This window comes from Chlorocebus sabaeus, chromosome 20 (assembly GCF_047675955.1).
Source record: "Chlorocebus sabaeus isolate Y175 chromosome 20, mChlSab1.0.hap1, whole genome shotgun sequence".
Lineage (NCBI taxonomy): Eukaryota > Metazoa > Chordata > Mammalia > Primates > Cercopithecidae > Chlorocebus > Chlorocebus sabaeus.
The window spans coordinates 101,692,542-101,717,413 of record NC_132923.1 but is presented as its reverse complement, the minus strand read 5'-3'; the positions used below and the strand labels follow the sequence as shown (position 1 = coordinate 101,717,413).

The 24,872-nt window shown below is 37.5% G+C and overlaps 1 protein-coding gene across 13 annotated transcripts in view; it reads left to right on the top strand.

Moving 5' to 3' along the window:
• ZMYM4 (zinc finger MYM-type containing 4) overlaps window positions 1-24,872 on the top strand; it is a 157,981-nt gene that overhangs the window by 109,963 nt on the left and 23,146 nt on the right. For 12 of the 13 annotated variants that reach the window (XM_007979456.3, XM_037996892.2, XM_037996906.2 and 9 more), the window contains 13 exons: window positions 7,218-7,392; window positions 7,504-7,716; window positions 11,403-11,553; window positions 12,019-12,134; window positions 13,292-13,567; window positions 13,740-13,890; window positions 15,179-15,351; window positions 16,176-16,326; window positions 18,041-18,181; window positions 18,479-18,516; window positions 19,449-19,593; window positions 23,100-23,218; window positions 23,924-24,095. In XM_007979456.3, the coding sequence (XP_007977647.1) occupies window positions 7,218-7,392; window positions 7,504-7,716; window positions 11,403-11,553; window positions 12,019-12,134; window positions 13,292-13,567; window positions 13,740-13,890; window positions 15,179-15,351; window positions 16,176-16,326; window positions 18,041-18,181; window positions 18,479-18,516; window positions 19,449-19,593; window positions 23,100-23,218; window positions 23,924-24,095 (2,021 nt within the window). The remainder of the gene's footprint in view (window positions 1-7,217; window positions 7,393-7,503; window positions 7,717-11,402; window positions 11,554-12,018; window positions 12,135-13,291; window positions 13,568-13,739; window positions 13,891-15,178; window positions 15,352-16,175; window positions 16,327-18,040; window positions 18,182-18,478; window positions 18,517-19,448; window positions 19,594-23,099; window positions 23,219-23,923; window positions 24,096-24,872) is intronic. The other variant, XM_037996916.2, reaches the window with a different exon arrangement.

Below are 24,872 nucleotides of genomic sequence, written 5' to 3'. Positions count from 1 at the left end.
ACAGACGCCCGCCACCATACACTGCTAATTGTTTGTATTTTTAGTAGAGACGGGGTTTCACCATGTTAGCCAGGATGGTCTCCATCTCCTGACCTCATGATCTGCCCGCCTTGGTCTCCCAAAGTGCTGGGATTACAGGTGTGAGCCACCGCGCCTGGCCCAATGATCCTAACTTTTAAAAAAGCTATACTTAACTACTTTATAGTTATAACTTATGTAGTAAAATTATTTAGTAAAAATAGACTATACTGCTTGAATTGTAAAATATACTTTTAAAAATGAGTGCTTAGGTGTATATCCTGTCTCTAATTTCTGTATTCCAGTATATTCATCATGGGATTCTTTTTTTTTTTTTGAGATGAAGTTTTGCTCTTGTTGCCCAGACTGGAGTGCAATGGCACAATGTTGGCCCACTGTAACCTCCACCTCCAGGGTTCAAGCGATTCTCTTGCCTCAGCCTCCCAAGTAGCTGGGATTACAGGCATGCACCACTACGCCCAGCTAATTTTTTTGTATTTTTAGTAGAGATGGGGTTTCTCCATGTTGGTCAGGCTGGTCTCAAACTCCCGACCTCAGATGATCCGCCCACCTTGGCCTCCCAAAGTGCTGGGATTATAGGCGTGAGCCACCGCACCGTGCCCGGCACTCATCGTGGGATTCTAAGATTTAAGTCAGTTTGAAGATTTTAATTTTTATAGGGTTTTTTCTCTTTCTTATTTTGTCATGAAATCATTTCATATAATAACTTCATGTTCCTTTAATTCTTACTCTAGGGATCAACAGTCTTTAAAATTTCAGCGATATTTATCCTTTTATAATCACCATAGGCTGGGCATGGTGGCATGCACTTGTAGTCCCACCTACTCAGGAGGCTGAGGTGGGAGGATTGCTTGAGCCCAGGAGTCTGAAACTCAACCTGGGCAATATAGTGACCCAGCCCCTAAAATGTCAGTCATATCTCTCTGTCTCAAAAAAATAAAAAATAAAAAAAGTCATAGATTTTTTTTTCAAAGATTTATCAGTTGTTTTCAAAATGGCTATGGAAAACTCATATAAGTTTTAAAATATGCCCTCTTTCTCATTTAAAAAAATTATTATTCTTGTCCATACATGTTACTCTTTTCATCTAGATTTATCAAGTTTCTTTGGCCTCTGGTCTCTGGTGTTTGCCTAAGCTTTATATAGAGACAGGTCATTTCTACCTATGTGTCGTTTTATCTATGTCTTGATCTTACGTAATTCAGTTGCTCTTTAAGATTATGTTCTCTTCTCGTGTTTGGTTTATCCATTATCCAAATTCTCCATTTCTTCAACCTATTATCCCTTGACTCTTGACAGTTCTACCTTTTTATTCACTTATTCTTTTACCCTTTTTTAATTCTTTACTCTTTTTCATTCACCCCTTTCTGTTCTTTCAGGTACTCCTTACTTATATCCTCAGCCTTTTCTTCTTCATTTTCTTTCTTTCTTTTCTCATACTTTTCATTTTACGTAATACTTACTTTCTTTTTGCTTCAGTCTTCAACCATTGTCAACCTTGTTTTTCCTTATATTCCATTTTACTTCCTGAACTACTCTTTCATCTCCTGTTCAACACTACCTTTCCTTCCTTTTTATCCCATCTTATTTACACGGTGATTACAACAGTTTGGTATACTCTGATTTATCTGATTATAAAACTGATGAGTTGGATGTACCAAAAATAGAAGGAAGCTAAATTCAAAGAAGCTAAAAGATTTGCTTGTGTCACCTAGCTGGTTAGTTTTGGCATGTGCATTGTTTCTCTACATAGTCTATATAGTCAAACAGGTTTCATTTGGAAATCATTCCCCATAAGAAGGATTTCAATTTGATTTGAATAGGCAGAGATGGAAAAAATTTCCTCTCTGATAACTACTGCTATTATTGTAGACCAATAGAAATATAGCAGTAGCACTTAGGTTAGAAGAAGCTCATTAGCTGTTCAGAATGAATTTTATTTTTCTTAATTTTTGGTAATCTTATCTCTTAGCCTCTTGAATTTAACTTAAACTCTGAAAACATTTTGGTTGCCATTTAATTTTTAGGTTTCCTTAATGATAGGGACCTAATAATTTGGTTTAAAAAATCTGTCTTGGCTGGGAGCAGTGGCTCATACCTGTAATCCCAGCACTTTAGGAAGCCAATGTAGGAGGATTGCATGAGCCCGGGATTTCGAGACCAGCCTGGGCAACACAATGAAACCTCATCTCTACAAAAAGTTAAAAAATTAACCAGCTGTGGTGCCACATGCCTGTAAGCCCAGCTGCTTGGGAGGATGAGGCGAGAGGATTTCTTGAGTGCAGTTTGAGGCTGCAGTGAGCTATGATCACACTCCTGCTCTTCAGCCTAGGTGACAGAGCAGGACCCTATCTTTAAAAAAAAAAAAAAAATCATCTCATATTCTGCAGAAAAGAGGTAATTTGGAGGATACTTTTGTTAATACTGTTAGATTCTTGGTATAATGATATTCAAAGAAGTAACATGCAGATTGTCTGTACCTTTTCTGAATTTTCACTAACTGGAATGAGATTGTTTCTTGTCATTCTGTCATAAGATACAATCCACTACCATAATAAGATGTAATCTCATTGGACTCTAAGCATAGTGAGAGCAGTGAAAAATACCTAATTTTATACTTCCATTTCCTTGATCCATGCTGTTGCCAATTCTTATCTCCTTAACCTTCTAGAAAACACCTATTTAAGGTCCAGCTAAAATATCACCCTTTGGGTTGCCTTTCACATTACATGTAGTCTGAAATAATTGTTTCTTCATTTATATTTTTATGGCACGTTATTCCTGTCTTCTCCAAAAATTATGTATACTTTTTTTTTTTTTTGAGACGGAGTCTCGCTTTGTCGTCATGCTGGAGTGTAGTGGCGCGATCTTGGCTCACTGCAACCTCTGCCTTCCAGGTTGAAGCTATTCTCCTGCCTCAGCCTCTTGAGTAGCTGGGACTACAGGCACACACCACCATGCCCAGCTAATTTTTTTGTATTTTTAGTAGAGATGGGGTTTCACCGTATTAGCCAGGATGGTCTTGATCTCTTGACCTCAGGTGATCAGCCTGCCTCGGCCTCCCAAAGTGCTGGGATTACAGGTGTGAGCCACCGCACCTGGCCTATACTATTTTAAGAATGCTTCTGTTACAGTATTTTATAAAATATTTGTCTATTTGTCACAGTAACTCTGAGCTCCTTAAGTACATACATCTCTTTTTTGAGATGGAGTCTTGCCCCATTGCCCAGGCTGGAGGGCAGTGGTGCAATCTGAGCTCACTGCAACTTCCACCTCCCAGGTTCAAGCGATTCTCTTGCCTCAGCTGCCCAAGTAGCTGGTACTACGGGCGCATGCCACCATGCCTGGCTAATTTTTGTATTTATAGTAGAGACAGGGTTTTGCCATGTTGGCCAGGCTAGTCTCAAATTCCTGACCTCAAGTGATCCACCTGCCTCCTCCTCCCAAAGTGCTGGAATTACAGGTGTGAGCCACTGCGCCCGGCCCATATGGGGACCATATTTTGACTCACGGTTTCATTAATTTCTGGCTCAATGTAACTTCTCACTAAATACCCCTCTATGAAATACAGTAAAACCTAATTTTGAAAATAACAGGAAATGCAAAAAGCAAAGCAGTCTAGAGCTGCTAAATATGAAAGATGGCAAGGTATGGAGTTATAGTACAATATTAGGTGTTCCTAATGATGATTTCCCATTATATCTACTATTTTACTGAAGCAGAGATATTTGTATAGCCATACTTTAGAGATTTTCAGGGTTTGGTTCCAGACCACCTCAATAAAGCAAATAGCTCAATAAAGCAATTATCTCAATAAAGTGAGTGATACTAATATTTTGGCTTCTCAGTTCATATCAAAGTTGTGTTTATACCGTAGTCTGTTAAGTGTGCAATAGCATTAAGTCTTTAAAAACCAACATACATTTTTAAATTAAAAAGACTGTATTGCTAACAAGTGCTAACAATCATGAGCCTTCAGTGAGTCATAATCTTATTACTAGTGGACACTCTTGTTTCAATGTTGATGGCTGCCCATTAATTCAGGGTGATGGTTGCTGAAGGTTTTGGTGGCTGTGGCAATTTCTTAAGATAACAATGAAGTTTGTCACATCAGTTGACTCTTCCTTTCACAAAAAATTTCTCTGTGGCATGCAATAATGTTTGATAGCATTTTACCCAGAGAAGAACTTTCCAAATTGGAGTCAGTACTCTCAGACTCTACCATTGCTTTATCAACTAAGTTTATGTAATACTTTAAATCCTTTGGTGTCGTTTCACCAAAGTTCACAGCATCTGCACCAGGAGTAAATTCCATGACAAGAAATTACTTTCCTTGCTGATCCATTGGAAGCAACTCCTCATGTGTTCAAGTTTTATCATGAGATTGCAGCAATTCAGTCGCATCTTCAGGCTCCACTCTAGTTCTCTTACTGTTTCTCCCACATTTGTAGTTATTTCCTCCACAGAAGTCTCCAACTCCTCAGAGTCATCTGTGAGGATTGAAGTTACCTACTTCCAAGCTTCTATTGATGATGATATTTGGATTTCCTCTCATTAATCATGAATGTTCTTAATGTCATCTGGAATGGTGAATCCTTTCCAGAAGCTTTTTCATTTCCTTTGGCCAGATCCATTATAGGAATCACTATCTATGGCAGCTGTAGCCTTAGGAAATGTATTTCTTAAATAATGAGTTGCAAAAATTGAAATTACTCCTTGATCCACGGGCTGCAGAATAGATACTGGGTAAGCAGGTATGAAAATAACATTAACCTCTTGTACATTTCCATCAGAACTCTTCAGTGGCTAGATGTATTGTCAATGAGCAGTAATATTTTGAAAGGAATATTTTAAGTGTCTTAGGATTTTTGAAAGGTAAATGAGCGTTGGCTTCTACTTGAAGTCACCAGCTACGTTAGCCCCTAACAAGAGAGTCAGCCTGTCCTTTGAAGCCAGGCATTGACTTCTTTCTGGCTATGAAAAATCCTAGATGGCATCGTTTTTCAATAGAAGACTGTTTCTTCTACATTGAATATCTTATTTAGTGTAGCCACCATCATAGGTTGTCTTAGCTAGATATTCTTGATAACTTGCTACAGCTTCTCCATCAGCACTTGCTGCTTCACCTTGTACTTTGATGTTCCAGAGCTAGCTTCTTTCGTTAAACCGTATGAACTAACCTCTGCTAGCTCTAAACTTCTGCAGCTTCTTTACCTCAGTCTTCCTAGAATTCAAGAGAGCCATAGGGCCTTGCTCTGGATTAGGCTTTGGCTTAGGCTTTGGCTTAAGGGGATGTTGTGGCTGGTTTGATCTTCTATCTAGAGCACTGTAACTTTTCTCCACATCAGCAGTAAGACTGTTGCACTTTCTTTTTTTCATTGTTGTTATTTTGAGACGGAGTGTCTCTCTGTTACCCAGGCTTGAGTGCAGTGGCGCAATCTCAGGTCACTGTAGCCTCTGCCTCCAGGGTTCAAGCAATTCTCCTGCCTGAGCCTCCCGAGTAGTTGGGACTACAGTCATGTGCCACCACACCTAGTTAATTTTTGTATTTTTAATAGAGATGGGGTTTCACCATGTTGGCCAGGATGGTCTTGATTTCTTGGCCTTGTGACCCGCCCACCTTGGCCTCCCAAAGTGCTGGGATTACAGGCATGAGCCACTGAGCCCTGCCTAATTTTTGCATTTTTTAGTAGAGATGTGGTTTCGCCATATTGGCCAAGCTGGTCTCCAACTCCTGATCCCAGCTGATCTGCCCACCTCGGCCTCCCAGATTATTGGTATTACAGGTGTGAGCCACCACGCCCGGCCAAGCACTTTCTTCTTATTCATGTCGTTCACTGGAGTAACCTTCTTAGTCTTTCAAGAACTTTTCCTTTGCATTTACCATGTGGTTAAGTGTTTGGCACAAGAGGTCTAGCTTTCCACATGCCTTCCTCACTAAGCACAATCATTTCTAGCTTTTGATTTATAGTGAGAAATGTCAGACTATTCATTTTGTTGAACACTTAGAGGCCATTGTGAGGTTATTCGTTGGCCTGTCTTCAATATTGTTGTGCCTCAGGGAATAGGGAGACCTGAGGAGTAGGGGACATACAGAAGTGGCTGGTCAATGGAGCAGTCAGAACACACACATTTTTCAATTAAGTTTGCTATCTTACATTGCCATGGTTCATGGTTACTCCCCAAAACAATTACAATAGTAACATCAGTGTTCACTGATCACAGAAAAACATATTATAATAACAAAAACATTTGAAATACTGGGAGAATTACCAAAATATAATGCAGAGACATGAAGTGGGCACATGCTGTTGAAAAATGGCACTGATAGACTTGTGTGAGGCAGGGTTGCTGCAAGCCTTGTATTTGTTAAAAAGTGCAGTATCTGTGAAGCACAATAAAACAAGGTATGCCTGTAATCTTTTCTTTAAAAGTACCCTATTAGTGTAATCTCTTTAAGATACAAGCATGAGTATAAAACAGTTTATTAGCTCTTATGTGGATGTATACTCATGGGAGAGAGACATTGATTAGAAAATTGCACCCGTTTGAAAAATTGGTTTTTAATATGGTTTCCACTTGAACTATCTGGTAAACTATTATAGAATGAGTGGTTTGGTGGGATTAGGGTTGGAGTGGTAAGGAGCCTTAATGATTAGGGTTTTAATCTTCATTGTCTTTGTTACTAATGCTTAGAAATTAAATTATTTAGATATGGTAATGTTATATAGCTGTGCTAGAATATGCACTGTGTAGTGTAAAATATATGTTTACTTTTAAAAGATACTAATTTTTGACAAGTGTAATACAGTATTTTTTAAAGAATATTTTGAAAATCTAGATAATTCTAGAAAAGAAAATAAAAATCTCTTATAATCCCTCCTATAGAGATAATGAATGCTAATCATTTGATGTTTTCCTTTTAGTCTTTGAAACATACTATTCTCATAACAGTTCTATGAAGTAGATGCTGTATTAATTCCACTTCATAGAAAAGAATTTAAGGATCAAAGCAATTCTTAAGTGTCTCTCAGAAAATTCAAGTTTTTAAACTTAAATTCCAGTGTTATTTCCCTACAGTATAATTGCCTCTGTTTTATTAAGTTATTTTAGCTCACAGAAAGGAAAAACAAATGAATTTACACTATGGCTTATGTTATTTTTTTTCTTATTTTTAGAGACATTTTAAATCCAAAGGATGTGATCAGTGCCCAGTTTGAAAATACCACCACTAGTAAAGATTTTTGCAGTCAGTCATGTTTGTCAACATATGAACTGAAAAAAAAACCAATTGTTACTATAAATACAAATAGTATTTCAACCAAATGCAGCATGTGTCAGAAGAATGCTGTTGTAAGTTACCATTTTCCTTGATTGGGGCAGGAGTCTAATTGTTTGTGCTTAAAGAACAGCTTTTGATGGTCTCTGCTCCTTGTCTTTGTGTTGCTGTGTTTTAATTTCTAGATTCGACATGAAGTTAATTACCAGAATGTGGTCCATAAACTTTGCAGTGATGCCTGCTTCTCTAAGTTTCGTTCTGCTAACAACCTCACCATGAACTGTTGTGAGAACTGTGGGGGTTACTGTTACAGTGGGTCGGGACAATGCCACATGCTTCAGATAGAGGGACAGTCTAAGAAGTTTTGTAGTTCATCGTGTATCACAGCATACAAGCAGGTACATGACCATGTTTACTCTTGATGTCTTTGCTCATTTCAGGTAGTCTGTATTTTTAGTCAAAATTATTTATGAAAATGTTGTTTAAAAAAGTTTTTTTAACTTTCAAAATATTGTTAAAGAATACAAATCACTTTTGAAATAAAAAAGCCATATTGGCCAGGCCTGGTGGCTCACACCTGTAATCTCAGCACTTTGGGAGGCTGAGGCGGGCAGATCACCCGAGGTCGGGAGTTCGAGACCAGCCTGACCAACATGGAGAAACCCCATCTCTACTAAAAATACAAAAATTAGCCAGGTGTGGTGGCATATCCCTGTAATACCAGCTACTCGGGAGGCTGAGGCAGGAGAATCGCTTGAACTCGGGAGGTGGAGGTTGCAGTGAGCCAAGATCGCGCCATTGCACTCCAGCCTGGGCAACAAGAGTGAAACTCCATCGCAAAAAAAAAAAAAAGATATATATGTATGTGTGTGTGTGTGAGTGTATATATATATAGAGAGAGAGAGAGAATTTATTATTTGCTTAACTGGTATTTATACATAAATAGTATTTGTTGAATAAATGTGCATTAAATATTCATATAGAGTTCTATAAGCAGCAGTTTTGTTCATGCATTTGTTTATACATGTTTATGCATTTGAAATACATGTTTTTAGAGTATGGCTTTTTTTTTTTTTTTTGAGATGGAGCCTCACTCTGTCTCCCATCCTGGAGTGCAGTGGTGTGATCTCTGCTCACTGCAACCTCTGCCTCCCTGGTTCAAGCAATTCTCCTGCCTCAGCCTCCCAAGTAGCTAGGATTGCAGGCGCCCACCACTAGTCCTGGCTAATTTTTTTGTAATTTTAGTAGGCGCCCACCACCAGTCCTGGCTAATTTTTTTGTAATTTTAGTAGAGATGAGGTTTCACTATATTGGCCAAGCTGGTATCGAACTCCTGACCTCAAGTGATCCACCCGCCTCAGCTTCCCAATCCCTGTGCTGGGATTACAGGTGTGAGCCACCAGGCCTGGCCAATATGGCTTTTTTATTTCAAAAGTGATTCGTATTGTTTAACAATATTTTGAAAGTTAAAAAAAAAACAAACACAAGGAAATATAGTATATCTCTCATAGATAACAAATCCTGTCATTTTGGTGTATAGCCTTCTTTCCAGCATGTGAGATTTGCATATATACTTCTTATTTGATAAGGAAAGTTCAAGTTGCATATGTATTCTTGAAATCTGATTCACAGAATTAAAATTGAAAGCCAGAAAATCAAAATTATATCATTAATTGTTACAGTAAAGGATTTTTCTTATCTTTATGAAATAGGAAAAAATAGATGGGAATTATATATTTGTGAATTGATGAGGTGTGCATGGGATGAACTGGATGAACTCCATGTAACAAATGTCTTTTATGTAGTTTTGTTTGTATTCGATTTGTTAGTGAACTTTGACCAAATATTAGTTTTAAAATTGATAAACTTAAAGGAATAGTAAATGCTAGATAGATAGATAGATAGATAGATAGATAGATAGATAGATAGATACATAGTTTTAATTTTTTTTAATTTTTGTGGGTCCATAGTAGATGTATATATTTACGAGGTAAGTACTTTTAATATTTTTAATTTTATAATGTCTCTTTATGTAAGTGCATTTGCTAACATTCTTTTCCTTAGAATAGTGAATTTTTATACAGTTTACCAAAATTGGTGAATTTAATAGCATTGATTAGGAACTTTCTTGTTAATTGTTCTTAAAACTTTGTACTAATTTTGGAATTTAAACTTTGTAGTAAATTTGGAATTTTCCTTTTGTTCTCAAAGGAAAAAAAATCCCCACATCTTCATTGTTTTATCTTTTTCCAAAAGACTGTTCTTTTCCTGATACTGTATCAGGTACTAAAAGTTACTTGGATTCAGTCCATTGAAAGATGAGTCATAGTCCACAAGAGAGGGAGAAATAGGATGAAATATCTTAATTTTAAATTTATCCTTTACTTTTAATTTAGCCAAAATCTATTAAATTTCTCATGTATTATATCTGCTGTGGTAGAGAAAGAACTGGAATTTAGAAGTAAGGCAGATGTAGATTTAATTCCAGACCTTATGTTCAAATACAGTTTTACCTTGGGGAAAGCAACTAAGCTCCCTGAGTCCCAGTTTTTCTATCTGTAAATAACTGTAATACCACCTATGTCACTGGGATGTTTTTAGGATTATAGAAAGTAAAATGAAAGAATGCCTAGTATGTAACTGGGGCATTGTAGATGGTCATTTCTGCTACTTTCCTTTCTTCCTTATATATAATTCATTCAACAAGCATTAGATATAATTTCTGTTTTGAGGGGCTACCTGTCTCCTGAGAAAGACAGACATATAAATGAGTAAACAGAGATGCCATGATGGAAGTATTCTGGGTACAGTGGGCCACAAAGGGAGCATAGTCAGCTCTACTTGATAGGGAAAGATGAGACTATCAGTGAAAGCTTCACAGAGGTAACTCTTGACCTGGGTCTTACAAATGAGGTTTGCTTTTACAGTCCTCATTAGGGAGGAGAGGGAAATGGGTTTAGAGATTTAGAAAACATTCCAGCATTCAGGCATATGTTCACTTTACTGTGTATTTATTTTAATGTCAAGTTTCACATATTGATTCTTTAAGAAGGAAGATTGCTCTTAAAATCTCCTAATTGGTGCTGGACATACTTTATAAATTATCCTGAATGTGTGATATGTTAATAATACTTAGCATTCTTTGCTGCTGAATCCCTAATTGGGTGAAGACTTAAGATAACGGACTCTGGTTGTTTGTATTTGGACACCTGTGATATCCCAGGTTTGCTCTCACTTTACGCTTACAGAGTGTTTTTTTAATTATTAGTGGTAGACTATTTGCCAATAAGTTGCCTAATAAGTTTACTAATTTCCTTAAATTCATATTTATAAGCACCTTTGGGGGGTTATTTCAATTTATAGGATGATACAATAAAAGCATGAACTTCCTGTTATTTAATGTTTTTAAAACTATGGTTATGACCTATTAATAGACCCTGAAATTAATTACTAGGTTATAACCAGCATTATTTTTTTTCTTTTTTTGGAGACAGAATCTTGCTTTGTCGCCCAGGCTGGGGTGCAGTGGCACGATCTCGGCTCACTGTAACCTCCGCCTCCCGCGTTCAAGTGATTCTCCTGCCTCAGCCTCCCGAATAGCTGGGATTACAGGCATCTGCCACCACTCCCAGATAATTTTTTTTTTTTTTTGTATTTTTGTAGAGATGGTGTTTCACCATGTTGGCCTGGCTGGTCTTGAACTCCTGACCTCAGGCAATCCACCCACCTCGGCCTCCCAAAGTGCTGGGATTACAGGAGTGAGCCACTGTGCCCGGCTGCATTACTTTTTTAATGAAATAGAATAGATTGGAAAATATCAAAAAATAACATGCATTACATGTTATCATGGTATTTATTCCTGTGTAAAACTGTTTTCAGTTTTATTACATACATACATAATACACAAATGCAAACTCTGGGAAGTATGTGTGTACCATGAAACTTCTTATTGAGGATTACACTCATAAAAGTTTGAAAATCACTGATTTCAAGTATTTCAAAAGTGTTGAGTATAAACATTTCAAAGAATTATGCTTTTACTAGGAATTTAGTAAAAATGAATGTTGTTTTACTCTCTTAATAGAAATCAGCCAAAATTACACCATGTGCGCTTTGCAAATCATTGAGATCCTCAGCAGAAATGATTGAAAATACCAATAGCTTGGGGAAGACAGAGCTTTTCTGTTCTGTTAATTGCTTATCTGCTTACAGAGTTAAAATGGTTACTTCTGCAGGTAATATTGGTTTCATAAACTATGAAATGTAATAGTTGAAAAATTATGGTTATTGCTTTGTTTTTAAGGTATATTTTTTGGTTGATTTTAAAGGCAAATTTAACATATTTCAGATATTTGTTGTAAAATATCACCGGTTACCTTGATTACTTATTTATTTACTTGCATGCCTATTTATGCATTTCCCCCTTACCAAAATGATTTCATATGGCTTCTTTTATATATTTTCTTTATCCACAAGTTTCATTTATTTGGTAGGTTCAGGGTAGACTTTGATTAATTTAAATTAGAAAGAAAAATTTTCAGTATTAGGTTAGTTTTTGCCTATATGTGACGTGATTTAGTTTCAGTTCGTACAACTTACCCTGACCCTTGAATTTTCTTTTATTGTATATTATTTAATTTCTCATACTTTTGTGTACATCTGTACATATTACTCATTGTTTTTTTTTTTGATTTGCTAAGGTGTACAAGTTCAGTGTAACAGTTGTAAAACCTCAGCAATTCCTCAGTATCACCTAGCCATGTCAGATGGAAGTATACGCAACTTCTGCAGCTACAGCTGTGTGGTAGCTTTCCAGGTATGGCTTCAGGAACCTTCCTCTTCTTCAGTCAGTGAGTCACCTACTGTATGAGTCTGTTCTTGCACTACTCTAAAGAAATACCCTAGACTGGGTAATTTATAAAGAAAGAGGTTTAATTGGCTCACAGTTCCACAGGCTGTACAGGTAGCATGGCTGGAGAGGCCTCAAGAAACTTTCTTTTTCTTTCTTTCTTTCTTTCTTTTTTTTTTTTTTTTTTTTTTTTTTTTTTGAGAGTCTTGCACTGTGGCCCAGGCTGGAGCTGGGTGGCGCGATCTCGACTCACTGCAAGCTCCGCTTCCTGGGTTTACACCATTCTCCTCCCTCAGCCTCCCAAGTAGCTGGGACCACAGGCGCCCACCACCACGCCTGGCTATTTTTTTTGTATTTTTAGTAGAGACGGGGTTTCACCATGTTAGCCAGGATGGTCTTGATCTGGTGACCTCGTGATCCACCCGCCTTGGCCTCCCAAAGTGTTGGGATTACAGACGTGAGCCCCCGGGCCCGGCCAGGAAACTTTCAATTATGGCGGAAGGCGAAGGGGAAGCAGGCACGTCTTACATGATGGGATCAAGAGGAAAGAGAGAAGTGGGGAGGTGCTACACTTTTAAACAACCAGATTTCCTGAGAACTCACTAGCAACAGAATAGCAGGGGAGAAATCCACCCCCATGATCCAGTCGCTTCCTGCCAGGCTCCTCCCCCAACATTGGGGATTACGATTGGACATAAGATTTGGTCAGGGACACAAATTCAAACCTATCACCTACTATAGTAATGCACATTTATTAGGTGTTTGCTAGGGCCTGGATTGTGTAAGTTTCTATGTCATTCTTATTAAACTTGGATTTGTAGTTCATTCTGTATTTGGAGTTTCATTTAACAATGCCCTCTATAAAATTGAATGGTACTTTTATCACCCATATTATCTATTGGGAAGATATTATTTTTGAGGAAGATTATTAGTTAAATTATTTTATTTTTTCATCATAAATGAGACTCCCCCCATTCCGTTATAAGCTACTCAGAGGCAGGAACATTGCCTGTTAATAGATGTACCTTACATGCCTAGAACTGTGCTTGGCATATGTAGGCACGCGATACTTCTTTGTTTTAACAAAGATTAAATTGATCCTTTTCGTTATTTTGTTTTTCCAGAATTTATTCAACAAACCAACTGGAATGAATTCTTCAGTAGTGCCCTTGTCTCAGGGCCAAGTAATTGTAAGCATCCCCACAGGTTCCACAGTGTCAGCTGGAGGAGGTAGCACGTCTGCTGTTTCTCCCACCTCCATCAGTAGCTCTGCTGCGGCTGGTCTCCAGCGTCTCGCTGCCCAGTCCCAGCATGTTGGGTTTGCACGAAGTGTTGTGAAACTCAAATGTCAACACTGTAACCGTCTTTTTGCCACAAAACCAGAACTTCTTGACTATAAGGTAAAGTATAGCATGTTCATAAGATTTTGAGTATACATAGGTCTATTTGTAAAATTATTTTTAACTTTGCATCTCCCAAAATTACACTATTTGTTTTGAAAGTAAGGGAGATACGGAGTTCCATAAGACAAACCAAATGTTTAATTAGTACTTAATGATTATTTCTTTGCAGGGCAAAATGTTTCAGTTCTGTGGCAAGAATTGTTCTGATGAATATAAGAAAATAAATAATGTAATGGCAATGTGTGAATATTGTAAAATTGAGAAAATTGTAAAGGAGACTGTTCGGTTCTCAGGTGCTGACAAGTCATTCTGTAGTGAAGGTAAAGACAGAAGATTATCTTACCTACTGAGCATGTTGGTTGTTTTAAAAGCAGTTGATGATTTAAGCTTTCACTCTAGGGTTAATCTGTTTTATTGTTTATGTATAACGTAAATGCCTTTCCGATTCATTTACACTTAGTTCATTCTTTTTTGATCAGTTTTCTTATATTATGTGGATGTTAAAATGAAGTGAAAGATTTGCAAAGTATAATGCAGAAGAATGTGATGTGAACAACATTTAACATCCTTAGGTTCCCCATTATTAGGTTGATGGGGACCTCAAAGATCTTCTAGTTCTTGTACTTATTTCTAAATGGAATGCCTTAAATTATGGTAATATTCTAAGGTTATACTTTTATTGTTTTAAACAGCCATTATTTTTCTGAATATAAATGGTTTGAATATGCAAATTAACATGTGGAAGATTGTTTTCCTTATTTAGATAACTATTCTGTATGTTTATAATGTTTTATTTTACTCTAAAGCGGTATTAAGTTAGCCTTCTAGAGCAAGAGATTGCAAACCTTTGATAACACAAAAGAAGAAATACATTTACACTGTGACCCGTATATTTTCACATACCTAAATAAAAATTTTGTTTTTTGAGACAGAGTCTTGCTCTGTCACCCAGGCTGGAATGCCATGGAGCGATCTTGGCTCACTGCAACCTCTGCCTCCTGGGTTCAAGCGATTCTCTTGCCTCAGCCTCCTGAGTAGCTGGGATTACAGGCACCCGCCACCACACCTGGATGATTTTTGTATTTTTAGTAGAGACGGAGCTTCACCACGTTGGCCAGGCTGGTCTGGAACTCCTGACCTCAGGTGATCCACCCACCTTGGCCTCCCAGAGTGCTGGAATTACAGGTGGGAGTCACTATGCCTGGCCCCAAAAGTTTCATGAAATAAAACCAATGCAGTTTAATGCTTTCTCTTCTGTCCTATCCTGTCTTATATAATTTAAAACAAAAACAAAAACAAAACAAAAACTAGTATAGATAATCTACGTTGATCTCTTGATCTGTGAACTGGTCAGGACCCAAGTGTGAACATTTTGTCCTAGGCCACTTATTTTTCTTTTTTTGTTGTTTTTGTTTTTATTTGAGATGGGGTCTTGCCATGTTGCCCAGGCTGGTCTCAAACTGCTGGGCTCAAGCAATCCTCCCGCCAGCCTCCCAAAGTGTTGGGATTACAGGTGTGAGCCACTGCACCCGGCCTGTCCTAGACCATTTAAAGATGCAGAAAACTAATATTTCTACCTAATTTAATTTTATCTTTCCTGATTTTTAGGTTGCAAATTGCTTTATAAACATGACTTGGCAAAACGCTGGGGAAATCACTGTAAAATGTGCAGTTATTGTTTACAGACATCTCCCAAATTGGTACAGAATAATTTAGGAGGGAAAGTGGAAGAGTTCTGTTGTGAAGAATGCATGTCCAAATATACAGTTTTGTTCTATCAGGTAAATAGAATTCACATTCCTGTGTTTTTCAAGCTAGGGCATAAATTATTCCCTTTTTAAATTTCATGTCATATAAAGGACAATTTAATTATTTAAAACTTTAAAGTATTAAATGTTTTATGCCTTCTAGCAATTAATATAAGATTTAGAAAGACTTTAATGTTATTGAAGTTTTATTTCTTTTGTTTTTAATTTCCTGTAGGAGACATATCAGTCTTAAGACATTAAAACATTTAAACTTATAATTTTATTCATTTATTATTTAAGTAAAGTGAATTTGTCTTCTGAAGTCTGAGGACTTATTTTTATTTCACTTTGTTTTTTAATTGCTGTAGAGTGAAGTCTGTATGTTACATGTTTTTTAAAAAAAATTAATATAAAATTAGCCGGGCGCGGTGGCTCACGCCTGTAATCCCAGCACTTTGGGAGGCTGAGGTGGGCAGATCACGAGGTCAGGAGATTGAGACCATCCTGGCTAACATGATGAAACCCTGTCTGTACTAAAAACACAAAAAAATTAGCTGGGCATGGTGGCAGGCACCTGTAGTCCCAGCTACTGGGGAGGCTGAGGCAGGAGAATGGCATGAACCTGGGAGGTGGAGCTTGCAGTGAGCAGAGATTGCACCACTGCACTTCAGCTTGGGTGACAGAGCGAGACTCCGTCTCAAAAAAACAAAAGGTATAAAATAATTGATAAAGACAAACTTTAATTTTGTGATCTAAATTCTAAGTTAATTTCCTCACTTGTTATGTGTGTCCTATTTTTGTCCTGTCAGACTGCAGATAATTTGTTTCTTACTCCTTGACTACCTTCTTTTTTTTAGATGGCCAAATGTGATGCTTGTAAGCGACAGGGTAAACTCAGTGAGTCCTTGAAATGGCGCGGGGAAATGAAACATTTCTGTAACCTGCTTTGTATCTTAATGTTCTGTAATCAGCAAAGTGTATGTGACCCGCCTTCACAAAATAATGCAGGTAAAATTAACCTTAAGTACTGAATGGAGTCTTTGGTCAATACTAGAAACTACTGTTCTTTTACAGATGAGGAACTGTGTAAACAGTTGTCATTAATTTCATGAAACCTCATTTTCCTTGTATTCAGTATCATTAACATTTAGTTTTTTTTGTTGAACACGTTAGATTAAAGCTGAGTAAAATGAGTTTTTTATTAAATAGGTTTCTTTGGGAATATTGAATCAAATAAACTAAACTCTGTAAGAACTGAAGTTTATGGGAAAGGATAACAGTTAATGGTTTGTAACTGAGTATAATTGGCTTCCTTAAAAAATCCTTTGAGACTACTTATAACAAAAGACATAAAGTCGAAATCACATGACCTTTTAAATATACCATTTGCAGGCCAGGTGTGATGGTTCATGCCTGTAGTCCCACCACCTTTCGAATGCTGAGGTGGGAGGACGGCTTGAGGCCAGGAGTTCAAGGGTTCAGTGAGCTGTGACCACAGCACTGTAATCCCAGCTGGATGATAGAGTGAGACCCTGCCTCTAAAAAATTGAAATGAAATAAAACTATATGTCATGTCATGGGTGTGACTAGTTGGGGCCAGTGTCATGGGGCTGTAAAGGAATTTACCAAGAAAGTCATAGGTAAAAGCAGATTTATTAGAGAAAGTGTGAAAATATGTTGCAAGGTTTCAGTGAGCAGCACAGCAGAGAAGGGGAAGTCTGCAAAGAGGCAGGGGCTTGAAGGAAGTTTTATAAGGTCCTGCTGTAGGGGGCTACTTTCAGAATGAAGCCGTGCTCCTGGGGCTACCTGTAGGAGGCGATCTCTCAGAGTAATTACCCATTGTTCTCCCCGACCTGGTGCCCCTTCCTCTTTGTTGCTTACTTATCGTATCAGGACTTACTTATCTTACCAAGACTACACACTGTGTGCAAAGTTAGGCCATTTTATCTCAGAAAATTTATTATTTAAAAACAAACAACACTAGTATCATCCTGAAAGCGAGAAGAATTTTAAGTATAGTCTCCTTACAAATAAAAGCAAAATCTATAAGAGCCTACTCCAAAACTTAAAAAAAAATTCTTTCTATATAAAGGCAAGATTTAAGAAAAACGTTAGGCTTAATTGTCCATTAAACCTAACCTGTGATCCTCATTGGTATTGTGTGTTTGGGGATTTGCATTGTTGGTTTTTAAGTAAGACTATTTGTTGCATTTTCATGTAAAGATAAAGTAAATAGAAAACTTTCAAGTTTTACTAGTTAAAAAGTAGAAAACCAGGGCACGGTGGCTCACGCCTGTTATCACAGCACTTTGGGAGGCTGAGGCAGGCAGATCACGAGGTCAGGAGTTCGAGACCATCCTGGCCAACATGGTGAAACTCTGTCTCTACTAAAATGCAAAAAATTAACTGGGCGTGGTAGTACACACCTGTAGTCCCAGCTACTTGGGAGGCTGAGGCAGGAGAATCGCTTGAACCCGGGAGGCAGAGGTCACAGTGAGCTGAGATCACGCCACTGCACTCCAGCCTGGGCGGCAGAGCAAGACTCTGTCTCCAAAAAAAAAAAAAAAAAAAAAGAAAACCAAAACCCAGTTAATCCTACAGTGACTTTGCTCCAACAGAAATTACTCAAACCTGAAAACATTGTTTAACTTCCTTGCAATAGTTTCTGTGTAAGTACATATAAATCACATGAGGTTTCCTTATTTTTGTTTATTTTAATCAGCAAGTATTTCCATGGTTCAAGCTGCTTCAGCAGGACCCCCATCTCTGAGAAAAGATTCGACTCCAGTTATAGCCAATGTAGTATCATTGGCAAGTGCCCCTGCTGCTCAGCCCACAGTGAATTCTAACAGTGTCTTACAAGGTAGGCTTGATTGGAAAGCATTTATCTAGCCTATTTAGGTTGAATGCAGTGGTCCTCTAACTTCCTTTCATCAGGGATTATTTTCATACATTTGACACATTCATAATAGGAATGGTAGCTCGCTGCACAAATTTCATATCTCATCTTATACCTTAGAATTGCTAGGCTCTTCCATTGAATTAAATTAACACATGTTCTTCATATGAGGGTTTGTGTTTATGCACTGATAATCAATTTTTAATGCTAATGTTAAAACAATTGTAAAGATCCTAAATTTATGTTTTAATTTATATCAAGGTGCAGTTCCAACAGTGACAGCGAAAATCATTGGTGATGTAAGTTTTATTACTTTTATTGGTATTGCCACTGTATTTATTTTTCATTTTTGTACAGTATAAATATGTGTGAGCTAATTTGCCCGCCTTTATTTATTATATGAAATAGATTTCATTAGCTCATTTAATCTTTGTTCAGGAATAGGATTTTCTGGCTATTTAAATAGGTCTTTTATGTACTTTAATATCTTTGAATGCTGGCTATGTAGTTACTGAAAGTTTTTTTTTAATTACACAAAATTGAAGTACATTGTACAGGATTTAGGCATGAAAGACTTTTGGATGTTTTGTGATGTACTCAGGTTATAAATAAAATATTTATAAAGTGTAGCTTATCCTCCCCCCAACCCAGTACAGATTATACTGTAAAAAAAAAAAAAAAAAACTTTTTTTTTAACCCATTAATATTTTCTACTTTGTCTCTTAAAAGAAGAAAATAAATAATGAGAAAAACTTATGACTGGAACAGTGGCATTTCTGAAGCATTTCTCCAGGTTTCTGGGATAACTTTCACATTGTCTTTATTCAAGTTACTTAAATGATCATAAGTGATTCTGTTATTTCTAGTTATCCAAGTTATCTTGAATCTAAGTCCCCTGTGTCTTAATCAGGAAGTAAGAATTCTCATTTTAAACTTAGCCAACATTGTTATTGATCAACAGTGTGTTACAATAGAAATAGCATTTTTCTTGGTAAATAGACATTGTGATTAGAGACATGCAGAGTAATATATAGTTATTAAAACATTCCTTGATTACTATTAATATTTTAGGAGTATTGTATTTCTCATACATTTGGTTGAATATTTACTTGCTGTGTCCTCCATGTAATTCCAATATGGCATTTCTTTTAAAATTATAATATTTCTTGTAATTACAGTGATATTTTAAAAAATGTTTTTGGTTTCTAATTTGTTTTTTTTTTTTTACTAGGCAAGTACTCAGACAGATGCCCTGAAACTGCCACCTTCCCAACCTCCAAGGCTTTTGAAGAACAAAGCTTTATTATGCAAACCCATCACACAGACTAAAGCCACTTCTTGCAAACCACATACCCAAAACAAAGAATGCCAGACAGGTGTGTTCCTTGGTCTTTCTTTCTTTATTAATTTTTTAAGGGAAAGAAATGTAGGATTTTTTTTTTTTTTTTTTTTTGAGACGGAGTCTTGCTCTGTAGCCCGGGCTGGAGTGCAGTGGCCGGATCTCAGCTCACTGCAAGCTCCGCCTCCCGGGTTCACGCCATTCTCCTGCCTCAGCCTCCCGAGTAGCTGGGACTACAGGCGCCCGCCACCTCGCCTGGCTAGTTTTTTGTATTTTTAGTAGAGACGGGGTTTCACCGTGTTAGCCAGGATGGTCTCGATCTCCTGACCTCATGATCCGCCTGTCTCGGCCTCCCTAAGTGCTGGGATTACAGGCTTGAGCCACCGCGCCCGGCCAAGAAATGTAGGATTTACTTACATTGCATACCTGCTATTTCCTAGGTGATGTGTTTGGTTGTTTGTGTACATTGCCCAGTTTATTTCTCACAGCATCCCTTTGAGTTAGGTATTTTCCTCATCTGAGGCTTAACAAGTTGGGTCAAAGAGAAGGAAGTTAATCAGTGATACCATACTGTGAGCAAGTCATTTAATTCTCTTATTAATGACAATGTTATATTATAGAATGAGCATAAGGTTTGGAATTATATGGACAGGCTTCTAGGAGGTGCTATTGTTTTACAGTGTGACCTTAGGTTAGAACTACTCCATAGTCTCTTTTGGCTACTCCACACTGTTTCAAATGAAGTCAATTCCTTTTGAGAGAGCTTCAGAGCTTTTTGTTTGTTTGTTTGTTTGTTTGTTTTTAATGAACTGTCCCCCCCCCCACCCAGGTAGAATCTCTGAGCCACCTCTGTGGATGCTGGGCAGGGTGGTAGTCTCTGGCCTTCTTGGCTTGCCTCTCGTGGCATGAAACTTCTGTCCTACAAGTGAGCTGGGGTGAGGGTGATCAGGATCCCAGTGTTCTTGGCCTGCTTTTCCTAGGGTAGAACCTCCATCCAGTGGATGGAAACTGGGTGAAGGGAAGCCCCTGACCTCTTGCCCGTACTCACCAGGAATTTAGCCTCTTCAGCTTTCAGTTGGCGGGGATGAGAAATGCTTGTGGCCTACCATTCTTGATGAGATACGGTAACACTTGATTGGAAGCTGAGGAGAGGGAAGCCCATTTTTATTGGCCACAGCTACCCAGAGTGGAGTTTCTGTCAATCTGAGCTGAGCTGAGCTGGCGTGATAAAGCCTGTGATGGCTGAAATGTCAGACTCTCACTGTTCTTACCAAATTTTAAACAGATTTTCTTGAATAAATGTTTCTTCATTTGGTATATGCCCTTAGGACAATTTCCCAAGAATTTAAATGTCTGTTTTTAAATCGTTTTCACCCTCTTTGCTTGTTTCACTAAGGAATAGATCTTTGTAGCTCCTCATGCTGCCATCAAAAAGTCCTGGAATTTTGGCCGATTGTGGTGGCTCACCCCTGTAATCCCAGCAGTTTGGGAGGCTGAGGCAGGAGTATCACTTGAACCCAAGAGGGTTGAAGACCAGCACGGGCAACATAGCGAGACCATCTCTCCTAAAAATTTTTTTTCTTTGAGATGGGGTCTGGCTCTGTCGCCCAGGCTGCGGAGTGCAGTGGCACGATCTCGGCTCACTGCAAGCTCCGCCTCTCAGGTTCACGCCATTCTCCTGCCTCAGCCTCCTGAGTAGCTGGGACTACAGGTGCCCACCACCACGCCCAGCTAATCTTTTTGTATTTTTAATAGAGACGGGGTTTCACCATGTTAGCCAGGATGGTCTCGATCTCCTGACCTGGTGATCTGCCCGCCTTGGCCTCCCAAAGTGCTGGAATTACAGGCATGAGCCACCGTGCCCGGCCTCTACTAAACATTTTTTAAAAGTCCCAGAATTTTTATACTAGAAAGAGATTCTTGATTTCTAGAGCTGCAGGGCTATCCTGTCAGCCACTGCTTCTCAAAGATTAGTATGCACATGAATTATCCAGGAATTTTACTAAGTAGATTCTTATTCAGTGAGGCCTGAGATTTTGCATTTCATATAAGCTCCCAGGTAGAGTTCAGTGCTTCTGGTCCATGGAACACACCAAAATAGCAAGGCTATAAATGATTTAGTTCTTTTTTTTTTTTTTTTTAATCAATAGCAGTTTATTTAGTATTAGGTAGGTTGGTTATCAGATGTTTCTAAATTGCAGTTTATTTAGTATTAGGTAGGTTGGTTATCAGATGTTTCTAAATTAAGTAACAATTTTTTAATGTCTACTGTATTATGTAAAGTTTATTGGCCAAGTGTGGTGCCTCATGCCCATACTTCCAGCACTTTGGACAGCTGAGGCGAGAGGATCACTTGAGCCCAGGAGTTCAAGACCATCCTGGGCAACATAGTGGGACCCCCATCTGTTAAAAAAAAAAAAAAATTATGCCATATTATTTTTCCACTTCTAACTGTAGTCAAATTGTTAGCTTTTCTCTTTCTGTCCCTAGCATTACCTTTCTCCTAGATTAATGATTTTACACTTATCTACCATATTCTCTGACATATAGAAAGGATTCTATATGCTCCTTGACTTATAATGTTGCACCCATCATATGTTAAAAAAAATCATCAGTCAAAAATGCGTTTAATACGCCCAACCTCCAGAACATCATAACTAGGCCTAGGCTATTTTAAACATGCCGAGAACTCTTACAGTAGCCTACAGTTGGGCAAAATCATCTAACACAAAGCTTATTTTATAATAAAGTTTTGAATACCATGTAATTTATTCAGTGCTATACAGAAGTATGGTATATACTTGTTTTTGCACCATCATAAAATTGAAAAATCCTGTATTGAATCATCGTTAAGTTGGGGACTGTCTGGGTAAATAATGGAATAAGTCCTCTGTCTTGCTACTTTCTCCAAGTTTTTTTCCAAGTTCTGTTTCATCCTTTTAATACTTAGAACATCTGCTATATATATTTATTCTTTTTTGGAGGTATCATAACCTACAGTAGTCTCCCATCATCTTAGCTCTACATATTATAATTGCCTCCTATTTTAACAGTTGATATATTTTTATTCAGTGCTAAAATTGTTGCCAAATTAATCTTTTTGATGTCATTTTCGTCACTACTCTGTGTTAAAAAAATCTTCAGTATCTCCCCACTATCTACTACAAGTGATTTTGAAATGTGCCTTATAGCATGACTGAAATGGCCCCTCCCTATTCAGCCTCCTCTTTAGCAAGCGGTTTTCCATGCCTATATTCTAGGATCCCTGTTTCAATCCTTTCGATTTATCCATCTAAATTATATCCTGCATTCATTTGCTCCTCACATCACTTATACTTGTTACCCACTTTTTGTCAGTGCTGTACTCAAGATTTTTTTTTTTTCTGGCTACTTTAGTTATTTCTCCTTTGTAAGAACTCCTGTAGTGTCGCAGGTCACTCTTATTTTGAACTATAAACCTCCATAAGCTTTTTTATTTTGAAATCTTATTAAAATATTTCTAACCTTGTTTGCTTTTTGTGATTTTGTTGTTGTTATTGTTAGAAGACACTCCAAGTCAGCCCCAGATTATTGTGGTGCCAGTTCCCGTACCAGTGTTTGTTCCCATACCTCTTCATCTTTATACTCAATATGCTCCAGTCCCATTTGGAATTCCAGTTCCAGTGAGTAATCATTTAGAGATTAAAGCTAATTTAGCATGCATTTTCCTCAATTAAAATTGTTTAATTCTGTGAAGAAAGTTTTCATTTGTTGGTAAAATATATCTGCTTCTGATTGGCTGTTATCATATTACCATTATTACTTAACATGTATTATATAAATGACTGCTTTTATTTGTACCCACCCTTCTCAGAAAAGGTTATGATGTAGCTTTTTAAAAAAGTTACATGCACAATGAGACCACTCAAATAGAAAAAGATCAGAAATGGTGTGTGTTGAAATCCTGGATTCTAGTAAGGGTGAAAAGAATACTGTGATTTACATAATTCTCATTTTTGATTAAAGAAAATATATTTTTTAATTACAAATTTATTTTTCCCAGGTACTGAGTCCTTAAAGGAAACAGTTTTAAGAAAATTGTGAGAAATGCAAGCAAAAACAACAAAAACAAAATGCACGTGTGTTACAGAATTATTCTTTTAGAGGATTCAGAGACATAATTGGTTGAGTGTCCAAAGCACTTATCAAAATTGTATTTAAATGGCTCTAGTCTTATAAAAGCAAACTAGCAAGACTATTTTAGTCATTAGCAATGAATATATTCTAAATTTGTTTACTATTTTAATACCTAAATCATCTCACAAATCATACTTTTGACTACAAACCTGTTGCCTAAGAAAGCCTTCAGTCTATCCTTGGTCTTTCAGATGCCCGTCCCTATGCTTATTCCATCTTCAATGGATAGTGAAGATAAAGTTACAGAGAGTATTGAAGACATTAAGGAAAAGCTTCCCACACATCCATTTGAAGCTGATCTCCTTGAGATGGCAGAAATGATTGCAGAAGATGAAGAGAAGGAGAAGACTCTGTCTCAGGGAGGTTGGTATAATCTTTAAAAGCAAAGAAAGAAAAAATACGTTTTATACATTTTCAGGTGACTCAAGTAATTTTAAGTATAAGACGGGGTGTTTCTAAAACCTTTATTGTCTGTGAATACCAAGCCTGTGAGGTTGATTATACTTTGTAGTGCTTCTGAAAGCTCTTACTGTTTTTATGAAGGAAAACCAAGTATTGGTATTCAATTATTTTCCAATATTATCTCTCTAATTGAAGCCATGGTCCCCACATAAGAATTCCTGTTAGATAATAACCAGCATACTGGTAGAAGGTAAATAGAACCTTAGGATGGAAAACCATTTGGCTCAAAATAACTGATAGATAGATCTCATACTACTAGTGTGGAATCATGATAAAAACAATAGTTAACGTTTTGTGTGCTTGCCATACTCTAGGCATTGTGCTCAGTGCATTGTGTGCCTTGACCCATTCAGTCTTCACGACAACCTTATGGGGTGGGGAGGGGGTACTATGTACCTCAAATTTCTGATCTGGAAAGTAGGATGTTAGACTTGCCTCGGTTGTGCAGTCCAGAAGTGGCGGAACTGGAACTTGAATCCAGATACATTTGACTCCAAAGCACATGATACTAACCAGAATCCCCATTAACAGTGGTAATCTGTTTAACTGCATTTATCCCTAGTGTCTAGTTTTGTTAGTGAATTATTCTTTCTGCATATGAAATCTGTTTACTTAGAACTCTGTAGTATGATTGATGTATATAGTGCAGTCATTTCATTTGAGATATAATTTGTTGTC